This window comes from Chamaea fasciata, unplaced genomic scaffold (genome assembly GCF_029207755.1).
Source record: "Chamaea fasciata isolate MVZ Bird 193981 ecotype frontalis unplaced genomic scaffold, bChaFas1.0.hap1 SCAF_7, whole genome shotgun sequence".
Lineage (NCBI taxonomy): Eukaryota > Metazoa > Chordata > Aves > Passeriformes > Sylviidae > Chamaea > Chamaea fasciata.
The window spans coordinates 14,856,070-14,876,219 of record NW_027094092.1 but is presented as its reverse complement, the minus strand read 5'-3'; the positions used below and the strand labels follow the sequence as shown (position 1 = coordinate 14,876,219).

The following is a 20,150-nucleotide window of genomic DNA, read 5'->3' as shown; positions in this document are numbered from 1 at the left end:
CAAAACTCCTTGTAGATGATACAGAATTAGAAATCAGGGGCAGAAGGTATAATTTGCAACCGAGCCACAGTCACTGTAGAACCTATTACTTGTTCTCACATTCCCTTGTAGTACTCTTTCGCTAAAACCAAAACTACACATGATACTTTAAAAACAGAGAAATGAAAACTCTGTGATGACACACAAAGGCCAGTGAGAGCCCTGATCTGACTGTTAGCATATGAGTCAACTTGGATCCACTCTAAGAAAAGGCCATCTCCTGGACTCCTGAAAACTATTCAGCGTTAGCTGGTTCTGTGTTCACAGAAAGCTAAGCCTGCCTCCTCTGCCTGCAATGCAGTCTCTGATTCATATTTTGTGCTTTGGACTTAACTGAAAAAACACAATGTTTATGGTGGGGACCACTGCACAGATGTGACGTCTGAGCAGAGAGTTGAGCCCACAGGGTCTTTGTCACATTTCAAAGGGCAGTAGTAGACATTTAGGAGATAAGCTATAAGCGTTTCTCTAATGAAGAAACATATCCAAGTGCCTAAATATCTCTGAGCAAGAATCCTTCAGAATTATTAGGAGATTATGCCTTCATGATTTGAGATGTGTGTCCTCTGAAACAGGTCAAAAGAATTCTCCCCCTTTCTCCCAATTAGTAGGAAGAATGTCCTGTCCTTGAGACACAACTATCAGCCCATTGTTTATTAGTGATTTCACTCCCTCCGGCCTGAGAGATCAGACACAGAGAGAAACACTGTGTACTAGTGCTCATTAGCCATTGTGAGAGGCAGAAAAAGCACAGATGTTTCCAAGATTCTATGAAATACTGCTCAGGTGCCTGCAAAGCATCAGGATACAAAGAATGCTTTTTGCTTAATTAATTAAAACAAGCTACAGTTGTTTGTTATATAGAAAATTACACCTTAGCACTTAAATAAAGAATGGAAGTTTGTCCCCTAAACTCACTTGGCTTGGGGAGATTTGCTTGCAGCTAAATTCAGTAAGGCTTCCAACAACCCCAGCAAACCTGAGCCTAGACCTCCTGCACGTGGGGACCTGGCACTGACACAGACAGAGGCACTTCCACTGCTTCACCAGCCCCACCTGCCTCCCCCCTGGAGTCTCTCTGGGTCATGCTAAAAATAGAGTTGAACAAGCACAGGACTTCAGACCTGGGATGTTCACACAGACAGACACTGATTCTGACTCTTTGGGAGAGCTGACTCCATGACCTTACACCAGTGCCCAATTCCAGCCAATACCGCTGTGCACACCATCAAACCACAGCACACAACAGCTGATGAAGGGATAATCTCCCCTGACACTACCATGGCCTTTAGGAGCTCAATAAATACAATGGAACTTGTCTGAAACCATTTCAAACTGGCCCTTCACTTAGTTAAAGCAGCTGGATGAAGAGCTTTGGAGATGCCGCAGTGGCTCATGAGCTACTGTGCTACTTCAGGTTTGGGCTACACCTGGACATGCTAAATCTGTGAACCCACCCTGTAAGGGGAAACAGGGCCACAAGGATGGGGGTCACCAAGACAGGCTCGAGAGTGGATGAGAAAGAAGCAGTAGCATAGGTACTCACTGCCCATATAAGAATTTCTAGGCATGAGAAAATAAGTTTCTGTGCTTCTGTGTTCCAAAAACTGTGAGGTACCTACCAGCTGTGTGACCAATACCACAGCTCCCTGAGACGGTTGCAAAATGCAACCTTGTGGCATATATGAGATTCAAGAAATTTGGGCCATCAGCTCTAAGGATTCCCAAGACACAGCAGGGTCTCACATTGCTAAAACACATCAAGAGTACTTAATGATATCTTTCTACTGCCCTGCCTTTCTCAGCCTGGCAGAAAACTAAGAGAAGCCATTTGTCAAGACAGCAAGTCTTCCAAGGACACTGGGATAATGCTTGTGCAGGGTAGCAGAATCTGGGCCCCCCTCTCTGCAGCAACATATTAACAATATTGGCCACAGATGAGACTTTGTACAATGGAAGAGTAAGGAATTCGTGTCCTTTTTAAAGAAAGAGAAAGCCCACTGGGGTATTCTAATAAGAAATTAGTAAGTAGGCTTTCTATATCCTGGTTCCATAAAGAGGGAAGTCTTAATGTGCCAAAAACTTTCACCAGAGCACACTGCAGCACTTGCAGGGAGATGAAATTGTTGCCCCTTTTCAGTTCTCAAATCAAACCTGTCCTTCTCAGAACTGAGTGATGACCTCACCGCTGATAATGGGCTGTACTGTACTCAAAAACATACTTTATATCCCAGTTAAGTTTCTGCTCCCTTTCATCTCAGCCACAGAGCTCTGGAGATTCACTGCTGATTGTTAGCAGTCATCACAATACCCTAACACTTCTGCCAGGCTTTGTAAGAGAGCATGCAGAGTCCTCACAATAGTGGTATTCTGATCCAGTGTATTTTTGGTGACTTCATTTCCAAGAGGAACCAAATCATTTCACAGAAAGGCAGCCTGTGATCAGCTCAGGGTGTGGGGGATGCCAGCCCATCAGCATGCCAGCCATGCCTAGGACAACAGCAAGAGGAATATCTTATTACTTAACACAAGCCAGAATTATTCCAAATCAGAAACATTTAAATAAAGTCATTCTCAAGCTGTGCTCTGCATGGTAACAGCAGTGATAGCTTACACGATGAAATCTTGCCCTTTAGTCTTCTTTGCATCCAGGAGAGAGAAAGACAAGAACAGATGGGAATTTGAAGGCAGAACAAAAGGAGCTGGGGTCATAAGTAATGCTTCACAAAATCAGTGACATGTCCTTAGTCAGATGTAATTTCTCCCCTATCTTTTTCACATATAATTGCTACAAATCATGATCACACAGCAATAAAAGAAATGAAAGAAAAGTTGTTTAAGTAGTATAAAAACAATGGAAAAGCTGCGTTTGACATTACAATGAGAAACTCCTTGTTTCTCCTGTGAATATTCACAGATATCTCAATCTGTGAATGAGGCAGAGATATCTGTGAATGTAAGCAATTTTGGTTTCATTATATTATAAGCAGTTCTTTCTGAGAACTTTTTACTTTTGTTGTGAATTAACAGCTCATCCAAAGCACAGTAGAGTCAGTGAAACAATTCTTACTAACCAACAACCTTTGCAGTAGGAAAGATTACCCTTCAACCGATATGCTGCTTTACAGCAAGCTAAATAATCTTCAATTAAAACTTCCCAGTTGGAAAAAAAAAAGAATATAATGATCCCTCTTACTTCAACAACGTTACAAAGATACAGTGACTGTGTTTACAACTCTGAAATAGCACAATAATTAGCACAAACTGAAAAGCCTGTACAAATAAACAGGTGACATGACAGCAGCATCTCGGGAAAATAAATGGTGAAATTCAGCCATCCAAGCAACTTCAAATATCAAGTTATACCACTGTTTAGTGGAATCCTTGGCTCCATTGCATCAAATTACAGTGAATAAAGAAAAACTCACAGACCTCACAGGATTCCTATTTGGTCTTTTAAGTGTGCCTTGCATGGGAAGTTTGTTCTGCAAGGTCAGAATATCTAAAGAACATTTGAGGCGAGATGGGAAGTTGGACACTGAGAAAGATGCCGTTTCACATGACTGTCATAGACTCAGTGCCAGCAGAAAGCTGAAGCAGTTTTGATTTCCCCTCCAGCTATAGGCACAGCTTTTGTCCCTAGGCTGAGTTTAAACAAAGTGAGCAATGAAAAACAATTGGACCTGCAGTTTTGGTAAATTGTTTAATAAATAATTTCAATTTCAGCACCTCCATTTGCCCTCACCTTCCTCATCAGGAACACTAGACTAAGGAATTGCAATCACCAGTGACCTGTGCTGGCACGATTGCACTGCTGTGGCTTACCCAAAGGTATCAACTTTGAGTTACTGCTGTCTACATTCACCTCTGTAAGGCACGTTGAGTGTTTTCAGGGCTTGTATCTACCTACACAAGTCAGGGATGCTCCATGTTTTCCACTTCACATGAAAAATCCCAGCCCTCTTCAACATGATTTTCCCAGGATACTCCAGGCAAATCTCTGCTCAGTTGAAATCAGCTGCAAAGCCTTCTGTGGACAACTGTGAATACCCTGAAGTGCTGCACATGGAATTGAGGAAGCAAAGTGTGCTGAGCCAGGGCACAGGAACTGAGTGTAAGTGTTCATGGAGGCAACTGGCTCCTAAATAATCCCATCCACAACACGGAGAGCATGAAGTATGGTAAAGACAAGACAGCCTGGGTCCAGTTGAGCATAGCCACAACCTGGAAGGGCCAGAATCTCCCATTAAGCTGTGCTTAACACACACAGGGGATGTTTCACTCCTCAGTCTCTCCAGGCTGATTCCTGCAATATCTGGGTCTGTCTGCCAAACAATTCCTTGGTTTGCTGGCTAAAGGAGAAGAGAGGAAAAGGTAGCCTTGTAAGTTGCCATATTTTTGAATGATCTTCTGTGTTAGTCCCAAGTGTAACCATGACTGGAGTTTCCTCAGGGGTCAGGAGCATAATTCATAGATCAAGCAGGGTAAGCTTGAGACAGTATGGGAACTGTAGCTTTAATCTCAAGTGATCAGTATGTGCAGTTTCAAACCATTGTGCAGCTAAAATAAATTTCCAGCAGACAGTTATATTCATGTTTTAGATTACAAATCACACAATAAAGACCTGAACAATTCGGGCATGTGGAAAAACTCATTCACAATGCTTTGCCTTCCAATACATCACATAACTGTGCATGCAACAGCCACAGTCCTACAGTTTCAAAGACTTCACTGCAGCACTGGCAATAGACTGGAAACAGTGAAGTACCACTGAGCTCCAGCTTCAGAATTTTTCTGACGATCCCTTTAAATACACTTCAATTCTTTGTGGCCCTGCATGCATATCAAGAGACTCCAGCTGCCCTCTAGCCAGTAGAATTAATAGAAAAGCATAGGAAAGAAAGAAAGAGAACATGCAGCACTGCATACTGCAATAAAAGGTGCCTTGGAGGACTCTAAGAGCATCAAATGAGGTGCAAAGCAAAAGAAAGGCACCTCCTGTCACTATCAGGTGTGTGCTAACTGTACTACCTGGTTGCAGAGAGACAAGTTTTAGGCTTAGGGACAGTTTGATACTTACACATCCCAGCTACGGGCCCTCATCCCAGAAAACAAGGATAAAGGGCTCTAAAACAGAGAGAAACTGATACAAGAAACAATCAGAAATAAGTAAGCTAGTATTTTTTTCCCTTTGGAAAAGGAGATGAAAGAGACTCCACTTAAAAAATTAAATAGGAGAAAACACGCTACAGAAAGTTACCAACATAATATGTAGCTAAATTGTGCCTTAAATATATTCCAGGGAAATGTGGGTCAAGAAGCCACAGCTGAAATTACAAATACATATATATAGTGCCAAGAACCACACAAACACAATGAAAGCAAATGTTCCAGTATCAAATATTTGACTGTACAGACAGGACAACTGGGATGTATTCACACCTCAGAGAGAGCAGTCCACCCACGAGCACAGGGCAGTGTGGTTGCAGTCAAAAGTCTTCACAGCTCACAAGTTCACAGATATTTATAGGATTTTTATGCCACATTCTCTCTGTTAACTTGGGCAATCTGCAGCCTTCTCCTTCATGCAATGTGGATATGGTCTGGGTGAACGAAATGCAGAAATGTTTCCACCTCACTGATGAAGATGTGAATCAGAAACACAATAATGTGCCTTGGCAATGCAGGGAATCCAAGGCAGAGTTGGGAATTTGAGGTTCCCCAAGCCCCAGTCCAGGGATCAAATCACTTGACTGCCTTTCCTTTCCTTCTCGTTACTGAGTGAAAGTAGTTAATGTGCTGCAGTACCTCAAAATAGTGCTGCTGAACGAACACTGATTTCCAACAAGTGTTTTCATATCCACTGTACCAAAAGAAGGGCAAATATCCATGGCATGGATCTGTGACCTATAACATTTACTTTTTGATCCATTAATCAAACCAGAACACCCTACAGTTCAGTCTCTAGTGTTATTCCCCCCACCCTGCTATCAGGAATCTAAATATGACCCAATTAGGGCACAGTTCTCCCTTTCATTGAAGCAGGTGGAATCACTATTTATTTTTAAACTGAGATAGCATGACAGATCCCTACTTACAGTTCTGAAAGCTGACATTAAGGTTTTAGTTTATGGCATTAGAGCAGAGTGGATGTGAAAAATTACATACTAAACAAACTGACCACCAGTTTGCCTGAATTTTTAAGCAACAAGATGTTTCACAATAAGGACTCCCTGCTGTCATTGCAAAGCGGACAGAAGGCAAATTACATGGCTGGAGGAGAGCAAGGTACTGTACAACACAAGGTGAAGAAGAGTGAAGTGAGAATGACAGGTGCTACAGCACAGGTCCAGTGAGGTGGAAAGTCTCAGAATCAAACATCATGTGTCTAAGCAGAATATTCAGGCAGGAAAGAAACACCCAGCTCTTGCCCATCCCATTTAGCAGACAAAGCAAGTGCCGGCAACACTGCAAATGAGTAGGCAAGTTGAGGTTCAGTGTTTTGTTGTCACGTCTCTTTTTAGTCCACTGGTGTTTTAGAGCAATTTTGACTATCGTAAAACCAAAAGCTCGGGCTAGTGACAGCAAAGCTTGTCTCCAGGTGCAGAGCCCCATTTCTTTTGATTCGCAGATCTGATTGCAGGTGTTTTGTGCTGTGCCCTTCCTCTTAACTCTTCCTAACAATTGCTCTTGGCACTGTCTAGGAGAAACCCACCAATGGCTCCCCAGGTGCACACAAAGCATGGCAGAAATCAAGGTGGGCACCCAAATCTTCCATGGGTGCCTGTCCTTTCAAAAACATACCTGTAGGAGAGTGAATAGCAAGGAAGACCCAGAGGCTGGGAAAACACAGCTGAGCCATGCTCTCACCCAGAAACCTCTCATAAATACACTCCTATTCCTGCACTCATCCTGCACCACAGAAATCAAACTCCCTTTTGGACAGCATTTCAGTGCTCTGAGCTCTCCTGTCCAGACAAAGTCCTCCCTCTTTACACTCCTAAATCATTGGAAATTCAACACCACTCCATGTAAGGCGTGCAAAACATCTAGCTTTAAAACACAGCCCTGGATGCAGTTACCTGGTCCTTGGGCTTCTCCACTGCCAGGATAAGTGGGAGGCTGATTTTCCTTGAGGAACCTGCCTGAAAAAGCAAAACCAAGATCGGTTTGCAGCTTGCCAGGTTCCAGCAATAGCAGAGGACATGAACACAAGTCCTTGTTGTATACTCCCAAAGCTCCTCTCATCATCATCTCCCTGTGCTGACCTCTGCCAGGACATCCCAGCAGAACAACCTGCAAGCTCCAGGCTAGCACAGAGAAATGTACTGGATGATGCAGAGATTATTGTCACGTCTCACAAGAAATCACTTGTCTGCAGCTGTTTCTTTCATGCTATGTTTTCATTTCAGCTGGGGCCACTTGCATATTACAGTTTCATGGTTCAAAATAAATTTAGTTAAAATTTTATTAACTGGTCTCGCTTCTATTTCTAGTTACCCTCCAGAAACATGTTAGGGAGCTGCAGCCAAAAAAGCTGTGCATGAATCTCAAAGCCAGATCTCATTTATAAGGTTGATTCCATCTCCACAGGAAATCAAACCCTGGCACTCTGTAAGTCTTGATCTAGAGGCAGGTTTTGAGCAGTGAGATCCAGAGACTTTGGATTCAGTTTTACCCCTCCCTAACAGGCTGAATGGAAAAGCTGTGTTCAGGAAATGTTGATTAGTTTGTCTTACTCCTGTTACACCAATTCCCAGAGCTCTCTCCCAGGCTCTCCACTCACTGTTTCTGATGCTGAGCACTACACTAAATATTACAGTTCTCTTTTGCAAAACAATTAAGATTTATGATTGCCTTGCTGATCAGGAACAGCAGGAGATACCTCAGCTGACAAAATCAACCTTTCAACCATAATTATTCACATCTAATTACACTGCCAAATGAGGCCCAAATAAGCCAGGTTCTTCTGTGGTAGGTAAAATCAAGCCAGAGAAAAGTGCAAGCTTCCTTGTCATCCCAATCATGCAAAAACACTCATTTTCTTTTCCCTCAAAATATGCACACACAGTTTTTGCAGAAACAGAGGGAGAGGCTTTCTCAATGACTTTAAAAAAAGGGTAAGAGTGATTAATAACATCCTGAGAAGAAATGAAAGCAAGAATGGGAATGGTTCCCTATCCCAAAGTACCTTGCTAATGAAGTTCGGAGTCTGTGGTGTCTCATCCTTCAGTGCCGATGGGCTGTTTCCTTCCACATCTTTTCCTGCAACAAAAAAATGTGATTCAAAACCAACAAAATTCTGTGCAAAACCATAGCTCATCATGGCCTGAGAAGGGCTACTGCTAATGGCACACAAGGGAAGTTATCATGAGCAACAGCAACCACACCATGATCCCACAGAAGGACCGTGTAGAATTTGAAACAGCCTCGACCCTCGTGTTTGGATAACAAGACTACTCAAAAGTAAGGTCTCAAAACACCATGGAAAACCAGAATGAGGGTTGCAAAGTCCAGCAGTTTAAAGCTGGAAAAAAAACAGAAAGAAGGTTGCTAATGCATCCTTAATCAGCTCCCTTCTGTGTCTGCATTATGATGCAGACTTTAATTACATTACCACAGTCTGTTCTTCCCTTACATACCCCATGCCTTGTTCAGTGCAAATAATAAATGCAATTCAGTTAATAAGCAGCTATTCAATCCTCCTTGGTAAGTAATCTGGCAACTATACATGGATGCACTTGATAGCATGCTTTGTTGGACAAATAATAACCCTGATCACAAAATGTTACAGAGGAGTATCTAGGCATAATTAGTAAAACAAAATTAAAAAACCCCTACACACTTGCAGATCAATGTCTTCTGGCCAAGTTATTTGTTAAAATAGGAAATATTTTAAATTTAAGAACAGTAAATGAGTACTGTGACATTTTCCAATCATTGTAGAAACATATCGTCGCTACTCAAATATCCTAAACTTGCATATATTACATACTGGCATGAGTGTGTGCAGTCCTAGTTCAAGCAATAAAATGTAACAATAAATAGTGTTCTTTTGGCCAAATGTAATCATGGCCTTACAGTAAAAGAAAGCACAGAGCTTCTATTAAAAAAAAAAAAAAAAGCCAAGAAAGAGAATCTGATGAGACTAGATTTTTAGTGCCAAGAGTCACTGTTAACCAATTACAATGTCATTTTCTTCTCAGAATCACTGGCAATCAGAGCTTCAGAATACAGGATGCAGTAAAGAACCACCAAGACAGTGAAACACAGTCCATTTGTAGCACACTGCAAACATGGGAACTGTTTAAAATGTTTCTAACACCGTGTGAGCCAGCCTTGGAAACACCACCAAGGGAAAACCCCGATTCTCCTGAAGTCACCAGAAGCTGTCACAGATGTGTCAGAACTGTAATTTCCCCTGGAATTACCAGAGCAGCCATTTAAGAGGCCAAGCACCGTTTGAAAAGTCATCCACAGATGCCCATGCTGCCACAGGAGGCCTGGGAGAAGAGGACGTGCACTGCTCATGTGGGGGAGCAGAGTGGAGCAAGGACCCAACCAGACACGCAGGAAAGTGATGCCACACCATGGGACCCTGATCTCAGCCTACATTCTTAGCTGTCACTCCTCCCCTGGAAAAACTGAGCCCTAAATAATGCACTCAGAATCCTGATGTTTGTGGGCAGGAGAAAAAAAAAAAATCCCCAGTGGCCAGAGATTTGACAGTGCCTTTGTGTTACCTTGACAAGTGGGATGGCCATAAGCACTGCTGTGCATGGATTAGAACCTGGATCTCCATACTTTTTCTTTCTCTCACGGCATTTTCATCTCTATAACCCCCATTCTCCCTGAAAGAGGCAGAGGAGGATGAAAAAACCTCATAAAGCCATGTAGCTGCTGCACTTGTTTCCCGTGAAGAGTTCTTTCTGCACATGTATAGGAAAGTAACATACGGTCTAAAACTTCAAGTAAAATTAATGGGAATCAGCTGCTGCCTGTTCCAAGGGAGTGGCGTCTATTAGCACAACAGAATTCACATCCATTCTTTATTATGTCTCATTTCTTAAAAGAAGCTTAACTCCAAGCTTGTAGCCATACTAAAAGCCTGGATGTGAGACACTCCTGCCTTCTCTCAGCAATGCAGTTAAAAGGATTTGCACCTGAACAACGAGATTTTCCCTGTTCCTGAAGTTCTGGGCAATCCTGCTCAAAGAGCATCATGGAAAGAAAATGAACATGCAACTGTCCATTCTTACTGTATCCTTTACAAGGCTTCATTAGGCATATTCATGAAGCAACATCTACTAGTTTCTTATGCCAAATGCATTAAGTCTACTGGAAATTGTGAGAAGGCTTTTTCTCAGAGGAGAGCTATCTCTGCTGTCCGTCTCAAGCAGCCCTGCTGCAGCCATGCAGAAAGAGAGGGCAGCCCTTGTTTGGAAAGCAAACTTCATAGGAATGATGTGGAAGTTTCTCAAAAACCCACACACAGAGTTATGTGCACAGAAAGCCCAAAAGCGAGAGTCTAACCCCAAGCATGAGAGGTACAGCCACCTCAAGAAAATAAATAGGAAACCACAGAAAAACATAAGAGGAGCTAACCATGAACTGGCTATAGAAGCTGAAACACTTATCTCCCTGATCAAGAAAACACAATGCCCACAATAGAGAGTTGAATCTCACAATTTAAAGTGCTGGCTGCTACCAGGGCTCACAAAGGAGGGCCCTCCAAAAAGTAGCCCAAAAATTCTGCACCAAGTAACAAAAAATACTTGGGGAAGAGAAATCAGTGGTGCTTATGGAAACACCTTCATCACATTGTGAAGAAAACTGCCAACACTCCGGTCTTGTGGCTACAGAGTAGAATTACTGATACTTCCTTTTTATGCATTATTGCCATGCACAGTGGAACTAAATACTAGTTCCTTTTCACATCAGTAACCATTTCTTTTCTTTGGTTTTCTGCTGGGCATCAATCCTACAGGTGCATTTGCGCTTCCCCTTTATAAAGAATGATACAGCAAGTGTGACTGATAAACCACAAGAGGAAATACAAGCTCTGATGCGTGACAAAACTATTGCCAATAAAACCCATTTCCGCTGTAAATATCAGCCACATGACCCAATGTGAACACCTGAAATGTAGTTCTGTGTATCCTTCACACAAAAATTCCCATATTCATGAAAGTACATCTCTTAGGATGCAGATAAGCTAATCTAAATTTTTATTTAAAGACTCTGTGTGATCTTGCAGCCTAATCAAAAAGAGAGATTCTGTAAAAATTCTTATACCAATAAATTTCCTATCCTCTGAAACAGAAAATACAGAAAGGTTCTCTCTCCTCATGTCTAAGTGAAAGACACACATGAACAAGGAACAAGAATTCATGTCTCTCTCATTTGTGAGCTCCCTATAAAAAGAAAACATCTTACTCAATTTTCTCTCAGTTACAAGAATCATTAGCACTTTTGTATGCAAGCAAAAAGCAAGAAGTCCAAAGTGTTATTTCAGATAGTGCCCTCTGCATTTCCCATATGTTTCCTTAAAAAAAAAAAAATCCCTTGCTGAACTAAATCTCCGCAGTGTAACTCTCCTGAGGTGTAAAGTCTGTCACTCTCTTCTCTCTGAAATATTTACTCGAACATCTTCATTTTTGGAGGGTGAATCCTAGGTGATGGTGCAGTGAGACCTGCAGCTCCAGCCACATCACAACCCACTGAATTCCAGATGGGAGATCACTGGGTTTTGCTGACCACTGCAGCCACTCAACACAATCGGCCCAGTGCTCACATAAAGGAAACCTGCTGGGCTCAAGCAGCAAAACACAAACCACTGGAAAAGCCTCAAGAACTGAAAGCTCATGGAAAACAACAGAGAAAAATAGACAACAGAGAAACATGGGATGCAGCTTATGGACACAGACCTGTGGCATATCTATGGTGATAGCAGCATTGTTCAGAGGAACAGAAGATAGGGAGAGGCAGACAAGGCTTAGGAAAACAAGGCAGAAGCAGCAGCAAAGGAGTGAAAGCAGAGCCTGCCATAGGAAATGTCAGCTGAACATGAAGAGTAACAGGCCCTTCTTGCAGGAAATATGAGGAAAACAGAGACAAGGCAGGTACATGAGTATGGGACAAGAAATTAATGGAGTAAAAGAAGAAGAAGAAGGATAGACAAAACCCCAGACTCCCTGCAAGAAATCCCCTGACTGAAGCAGTAAATTCTGTTTGTTTAAAAGGGATACTCTCTCCCTTACGAATCCTTTAGCCTACATTCTTCCTTTCCAATACTGAGGGCTACAGCCCTCACTGACACTGGTGCTGGAGGTTACCTGGGATAACTGTGCAGCAGAACAGAAGATCCATTGTGGCTCAAGGCACTTGTCTGCTGAGCCCAGCAAAGGCTGCCAGCAGGGATCAAGGAGAAACAAGGTGATGGGGGAAGCTGAGGAAGAGAAAAATTCTTCCAGCCACCTCCTCCACCCTGAAACCCTCAACTTTCCCTGGTTTCTAAAATATTACAGCACTGAAATACCACTGTGAGGGAGCCAGTAACTTTTTTAGTGTTGAAACTGCTGGTAAAAACTGAAGAGAGAACTGGGCAAACTCTAAGCCATGGCTCTCCATCACCTCAAAGCAAGGGGACGTGGATTTACACTGGAAAATCAGCCCTTCGGCTCCCTAGGAAAGCAAAAGTGAGCTATTTATTTGCCACACATTTGTACAGACTGTACTTATGGGCAGTCGGATGTTCAGAAGCCCCTCCATGTTTGAAATGTACGAGATTTTAGGTGTCCCATTCTTAAATTGTTTTCAATTTGATTACTGAAAGGTTGCTGAAGCTTCCAGCAGCCTCAGTGACAGCCAGGATTAGTCAGCACTGCTGAAAATAGGCTCCCCACTGCCTTACAGCAGACACTCACAAACAAAATACCTGCAAAATCAGAGGCCCTTGAAACCTTTGCACTTAAAGACAATTAGCTCAGGAAACCCAGAGCTGGTTCTGCACTACATCTGCAAAGCCCTGAGAGTCTGTCTGTTGGGTGCTAGATCTATATGAACACTGAAACCTTTTGATAGATGCTGTGCTCCTTCTCTGGAAATCAGTGTTTTGAGATCTCACAACGGTGCTGTGACATTTGACTATTTAGCACTGACATGGCAGCTGCAGATGACAGCTCTACAAACTTGTGACTGCCCCCTATAGCACTTGTTTACAGACTGGAATTGAAGCACTGTCTGCAGACTGCAATCACGGGAAGACTTCAATGTTTACTGTGAGCAACAAATTCTGAAACAATAAAATGAGTTCCTTTGCCTTCAAGAAATGTGCTAGGAAATCCAAAGCTAAAAATAATAAAAAAAAGATAGAAAGAGAATGCTGAAAGCCAGTCTGCCATTTATTGCAACCTGTCAAGATCCCAGGTACTTGTAGTGCTTGTAGGTATTTACAGAACATTAACCACAGAAATTTTGCTCTTTTAATATTTATCCTAGGCTCTATATCTGAACAGGGAAACCTGCCATTAAACATCTGCAAATGGGGACAGTAAATTTTAAGCAAGTCCAATGCTTAGAGTGAAACATGTCGAGTGACTTGAAGTGGATGTGCCTGAAAACATTATAGTAATTTTTAAAATGTAAGGCCATGCAGCATTCAAACAGTTACAAAGCCCAGTTCTCAGGCCCTCCATTCCCACTTAATGCCGTAGCAATGAAAAATAACAGCATCATGGAAGAAGATCCAGTCTGGGATCCAGTACTATCTGTGTTGCACCAGCTTCTCTCACTTTCTCTTTCACATTCTTGTTTCTCTTTGTTTCCTGGCAGCATGCTAAACTATCTCCTTGCAGTCAGGCACCTGAGGCACGCTGCTTTCTGCACTGACACCCCAGAAACTCACCTGGGCTGAGCGGGTAGATGTCATTGTCGGCCCCGAAGAACAGGTTGCGCGTCAGCTTGCGAGGATCGACCTTCTGAGGGGTGGACGAGGCCGGACAGAGGGAGAACCTGCGACGAAGAAAGTTCTCCTCCTTCATGGCATGAGCTGTGGGGGTTTTCTGAAAAAGAAAGGTAGAGATTACAGTTAATTTCAATACACAGGAAATCAAAGTTTTCACACCTAGATGGTTCTGCTGCTTCAAAGTCACCTAATTCTTACGCAGTGTGCCAGATCTTTTTATGGAGTGCCAGAAGTTAGGCAGGGAAAAAAAAAACAACCCAAAAAAACCCCCAACCAAACTACATTACTTTGAAGCTACAATTACTGATTTGCTGACTCTCAGTATTTGTCAATACTCTCAGTATTTCCCTCTAGGGAAGCAGGACACTGCTCCTCAGTGAACCCAGGCAGTATAACATCTTCCTGCCTACAAGGATCTATCAGGATAATAGCTACTCACTGGGTCCATTCAGTGCCTAACATTCAGTACACAGTGCCTGAAACTCTTTTTTTCTCTTTTTTAAAGGCTTTTGAGACTCATAAATGCAAGTCCATTGGTGTCAGCAGAGTAACACCATCTCCACACAAATCAACATTAATCTGAGCTGCGTGGAGGAAGACCAGCTGCACTGGCTGCAGGGAAGAGCAAGAGATCACACCAGTCACTCCCATCCTTATTTCCTACTACAGCACAGATAAATGACTCTGGTTTCTTTAAAATGGCATTAAGATCAGCCTTGCAGTTTGATCAGTAAGATAACCCTTGCTGCTCTGTGAGGGTAAAGACCAGCATTTGTGTCCCCAAAAGACTCCTTGCATCCCTGTACTGGTGGTACTTTGCTCTTTACCACCACTTGGCTAACGCATTAGACCATCCTGGCTGGAATTAAATGGTTTTTTTATACTCATCCAACAAGCAGATCTTTCTTACCCTTTACAAACAGATATTATGACCGTCTCCTTCCCAAGTTACAGGCTTTATTCTCGCCCCATGTGCAGCCAGAGGCAGGGCTCTGGATAGCAGTGAGAAGTGTTAACTCAGCCTTTGGGTGGGCATCCCTCACCAGAAGATCTGCTGCTTCTCTTGGGGACTGAGGAAAGGAAAACTCTTCAAGGATTGTACATACTTCCTGAAAAGAATCTCCAAGTTTTCCCATCTCTTCAGGCTACGGGGAAAACAAAGAAGAAAAGGTGCCCGGAGTCACAGTGCAGTTTGGAAGGGCAGGACCAACATGCTCCTAAGTGACCCTCACGGCACAGGTGGGAAATGGGCTGATAACATGCTAGAAGACCGTGCCCCAACCCTTCCTGCTCCCAGGACAACTCCTGTGCTTGTGCTGCCCAAATGCCCCAATTTCATGGGCTTAACAGCATCTTGGAGCTCAGCCTTCACAGCCAAGACACCACATGAAGGGATGTAATGAACATGCCCCAGTGTGAGGAACTCTCCTTCTGTGTTTTATCTGGGCTCTGTACCTCCACCTGCCCTGTCAATCCCTGTAGATGACAGGCCCAATGTTTCAGGTTTTGCAATTTTTAAAAATTCATTTGTCCAGCAGGCTGCATCAGCTTCATAAGCTAGCTGCTGTGTAGAAGGCAAGAGAGAATCTGCTGCTTCTTTCCTGCAAGAGAAGGCCTCAGTGCCCAAGAGCTTAATTTGGTCTAAACCAGCCTGGACTGCAGCAATGCACACGGGTTACCAAAACCACTCTGAGCAGCAGGTCCTTCTCAACCTAGTCCACCATGGGATGTGTGAGACATCGGGGTCTGTAACATCCAACAACAGGCTAATGGGTAGCAGGTGGGGCTAGCCCAAAAATGGGACTCCCCCAGGATCCACAGCTGCCATCTGAAAGGGCTGCGTGTCCCCTTCTGGGCCTGCATCGTCCATGGAGGATGAAACAAGGTCTGTGCACGGATTACTGAGAACTCCAAAAGCCCCGTGTGTCAGCACGGCCCCCACCATGAAGTGGTGTAAGACAGCGCACACTCAGCAGCAGAACTTCACTGCAACCCCTTCACACAATTCCTGGTGAAAGGCTTTGTGTCTGAGCTCCAGGACATGCACACTCTATGGGGCCGCCAGGGGCCCGGCCTTCGCCCGGCACCTCATGGACGGCCGTGTTTCAGGCCAACCACATGCGATGGCAGCCAAGTGAAATTGATGCCTTAAGTTTTGGCTTTCATGTTTTTCAGATTCTGTGCTGCCTAGGGCTGTACGTCTGAGCCTCATATTAAGTGCTGGTAAGCTCTCTGCACAGAGTAGGGAGACAAACCAAATCCTTTTCCTGCTGAAGACCAAGGACAACTTTTAGGCCCAAAAGCACAAACAAGGGTGAACTGAAGGGAGGAACAAGGATGGGACCTCACAACCTGAAGCTGGAACTGGACAATTAAACCTCAACATGCAAATGGACCAAAACTTACAAAAATGTAGGACCTCGTGACTGGTGGCCCATTTTGTGACCATTCTTAGTCCTCCTTGGGTGTAGCCCTGGTCAGGCTCTTGTCCTGCCCAAGGTGTATCCTAGAGGCATTTCAATAAATATCTACTTTATTCTCTAGCTCTGTCCAGTCTCTGTTTCAGATCAGCCTTCCCAAGGCATCAAAATGAGGTGGCTGCAGCTTCCCACTTGCTGCTGCCCTGCCTCCTGTCAATTCCACCGCCCAGGAAATCGCTCTGCAAACAATTCCAGGCTCAAAACGTCCCCAGGCTCCCACTGCGGCCAACGGCATCTCCGAGGCAGCAGGTAACATAGCTAACTTAGCCATGTAAATAAACCTCTGTTTGCTTAGAAACTCTTGATTGCATACTGCTGGGTGGAGAGAAGATGCAAAACCTAACTGCTAACTTTAGAAAAAGAAAGGAGAGAGAGGAGGAAAACACAGCCAGCTATGTATCTGAAAAGCAAAGTATTTAAAAATAATCCAGGTCCAAATAACTGGGTTTGGAATCCTAACAGGGAGCTATTTTTTGTCCTTGTTCCCAGAAAGGCAGTCTCAATTCTCTACCTCTAGAACTGCTCGTAAGTGGCTCAGAACAAAAGCAGATGAGCGGGATATTTTCCTCTAAAAGCAGGGACCTGGTGAGGCTGTGCAAATCATGCAGGAAGGCATTGAGAAATCCCAGGCCCACCCAGAGGAAGCAGGCTGGAGAACTGGTTACAAACATAAAGCATCCATCCATCAGCTCTTTTGCCCTGACAGAGCCATAGAAAGGCTGTGTCCTCCATCATTTTGTCTCAGCAATACCATGAGCTGTGTCAGTGAAGAATTGCCAGCCAGCTCACACTGATGTCAGCAGCAAAACCCCAAAACACAATTTCTTCCAACTGTTGCTCTATTTACTATGCAGAGAGACCGATACACCGATGTTTTGCTCACTTACTATTTCACACTATTTAACCACAGGATAATTGTCAGAATTGCTGTGCTGATGCTCTCTCATTCCCACAGTTATGCCTTGTTCAACAGCCAGTACAAAGGAAAAAGACTTCTCTGAGGTCTGGCTCTTCTCTTACACATCTTCGTACAAACTTGTGGCAGCAGCTCATCTCCTTTTGACCACACAGATTAATTTGAGTAAGTTCCTCTTAACTGGTGCTTTCTGGCAGAAGATCCCCAGTGACTGAATCTCTCTGAGAAGCAACAGCAGAGACAAGTCTGTCTCACACACACACACACAACCATGCAACACACCACGCCACCAGCATGGTGTTTTCTGCCTTGCTTTTCAAAGATATCTGCTTAAGATACATTTGACCCACATCCAGACAGGCTGTTGTGCAGCACAAAATCCCAAACCCCAGATTTTTTCTTTTGTATTTTGAGTTCTCTTAATATATCAGACACTTTTTTCTTTGTCTGGAGAAAATGTACTTCACGTTATTACGATTCTACAATAAACCTGAAATATTTGGTTTGGTTTCCAAAAGACATCACTGTGTGTTTCTGCATCTGTATCTACCCTGTTTCATCCTCCCTCCCAACCCCTTTTGTACCATTTGAAAAAGTCACGGAACTGCAGGAGACATTAGAAATCTCAAAAATATTTTTCTTAAAAAAAATACTTTTCTTAAATTTCTTAAGTTTCTTAAAAGTTGTATCCTCTTAAAAGATCAATGGCTTAAAGAAAAGAGGGGAACTGTAAAGCTGTCCTCTGAACCTAGCTATTACCAAATATCAGTGAATCCAACATAAGCCACAAATTCAATCAGAAGTTGGAGCCTCATTAGCTCACTTACTCAGAGAACTACTTCTTATATCTGTCCATAAAGATCTGACTGCGCAACCTGGCTTCAAATAACATAAAGCTCATGAAAGCTGTAGGGGAAGATGAGCAGTAGATGCCAGGGACAATTTTCCAAAGGGATGTAACAGGAAAGTGGGAGGTGTGTTCATTGCTTTTCACAAGAGGGCCCTTTAGACACCTAAGTAATCCAGAAAACACACAAAAATTCAGTGCTGATGAAGTATCTGGTAAAAAATAAGGAACAATAGAAGATGGGCACTCTGGACATGAACGATTTAGAGCCTCAAACCTTTCATGGCTGATTTGAAGATAACACTGTTGTTCTGAAACCCAAATCTACTTCTAAATCGGTATTTCAGAGAGTGCTTCAGGTCATGGCAAAAGCTTCAGGGAAACCAGTTCTGTGGGGGCTCATGGCATACAGAGAAGGTAAAAATCAAAATTAGACCAGAATTGCAGAAGGCAAAAAATTGCCATTCTATCTCCAAACCACTTATGTAACACAAGGCAAGAAATGTCACCCACTGCTACAGCATTCTCTCCAAATCCAGCAAATGAGATGAAGAACTGTCCTAGAAAGACAACGTCTTTATTTGAAGATGCCAACTAGTGCAGAATCCATACACTCACTTTGGAAAATAACCTCGTAATGAAAAACCTTCATTCTAGCTCCTGCATGAATTTACCTGGTTGTTAGTCGTGGTAGATTAAGAGCCCTGAAATTTGCAGCTCAGGTCATTTTTGTCCTTCCATTCTGTGCTCTTGGTCATAAAAATGAAGGAAAGGTATTACAGTGAGTATTGATAGAGCCACTAAACACAGTACTTTTCAGGATTGCCCCTTTTCTGTTGACAGCTCTCTAAGCAATAATGGGCTATTAAATATGAGCTGTTCACCAATGCTTAAAAAGGAATAAATAATTCAGCAGGAAGAAATAAATTTCTTACTAACCCTGTCTTTGAGACCTCTTTATCTTTTAAAAATGCAAAATACAGCAGAAGAGAAGTCTATGTCAAACCCCCATGAAGCATAGGACAAATGAAAGCAGTGAACTTAATGGGGTGCAACAGCACAATGGGACTTTCTCTCCCAGGTGGCTTCAGGAAAAGAGCAATGGGGCAAGAATAAAAGTTACTTTATCAGCAAACCTTGTGGCTGCTATTAAAGCAAATGGGAACTGCCAGTGCTCTCCTCTTCTGGGACTGGACCCATCTTGGATGAAGGCAGTGACTAAAACACTGCAAGGTCATCACTGTTGGTACCTTTCACACATACCTGTTCTGCATCCTGGGCCTTTTATGCTTGCTGGGAAGATAGTGGAAGCTTTCAACATCAGGCTTGAAGCTTCTGGGAAAGGAATTTTTCTGGCTCCTTCTTTAAATTTTCAAAGTTCCTGATGTATAATTACCACACAGCTAAACACTGTGCAGATACTATGTTGTCCGTACCCTCTGCAAACTTGCGGGTAGATTGGTTTGCTTACTCTCATTTCCAGCATTTAAAAATAGATTGGAAATATGTAGTTCTCTATAAATAGTTAATTAGGGGTTTTATATAGTCAGGAAGGCTGTGCTAGTTAGAGGGGGCTCTTAATTTATTCAAAGTTTGTTTCCAACATCCTTCTCTTTTTCTGGTCACTGAGTATTTCCCAGAAATTAAATCAAATTGTATTTTGTATTCAAAGCAGTCATTCACTCCAAAACCTGCATCAACAGGGAAAATTAGATCTAAAGATACTGACATTTCCTGATCCAATTAACCCTGAGGAGGTAAAAATTTCATGAATGAAATGAGAAAGCAAATTGTTAGCAGATACATTTCTAGTGATTACAGTTCTAAGTATTCAGAAGGAAAAACAGCAGCACAGATCCTCAATAAGGGTAAATTATTAGTTCAGTGGTGTGCTGGTGATTT

General features: G+C 42.9%; 1 protein-coding gene across 5 annotated transcripts in view; it reads right to left on the bottom strand.

Moving 5' to 3' along the window:
• The window catches only part of OSBPL5 (oxysterol binding protein like 5), a 137,571-nt gene that overhangs the window by 47,803 nt on the left and 69,618 nt on the right, over positions 1–20,150 (bottom strand). For 4 of the 5 annotated variants that reach the window (XM_066187677.1, XM_066187673.1, XM_066187675.1 and 1 more), the window contains 3 exons: positions 13,946–14,102; positions 8,231–8,304; positions 7,122–7,184 (listed from right to left, as the gene is read on the bottom strand). In XM_066187677.1, the coding sequence (XP_066043774.1) occupies positions 7,122–7,184; positions 8,231–8,304; positions 13,946–14,081 (273 nt within the window). In that variant the 5' untranslated portion in view covers positions 14,082–14,102. The remainder of the gene's footprint in view (positions 1–7,121; positions 7,185–8,230; positions 8,305–13,945; positions 14,103–20,150) is intronic. The other variant, XM_066187674.1, reaches the window with a different exon arrangement.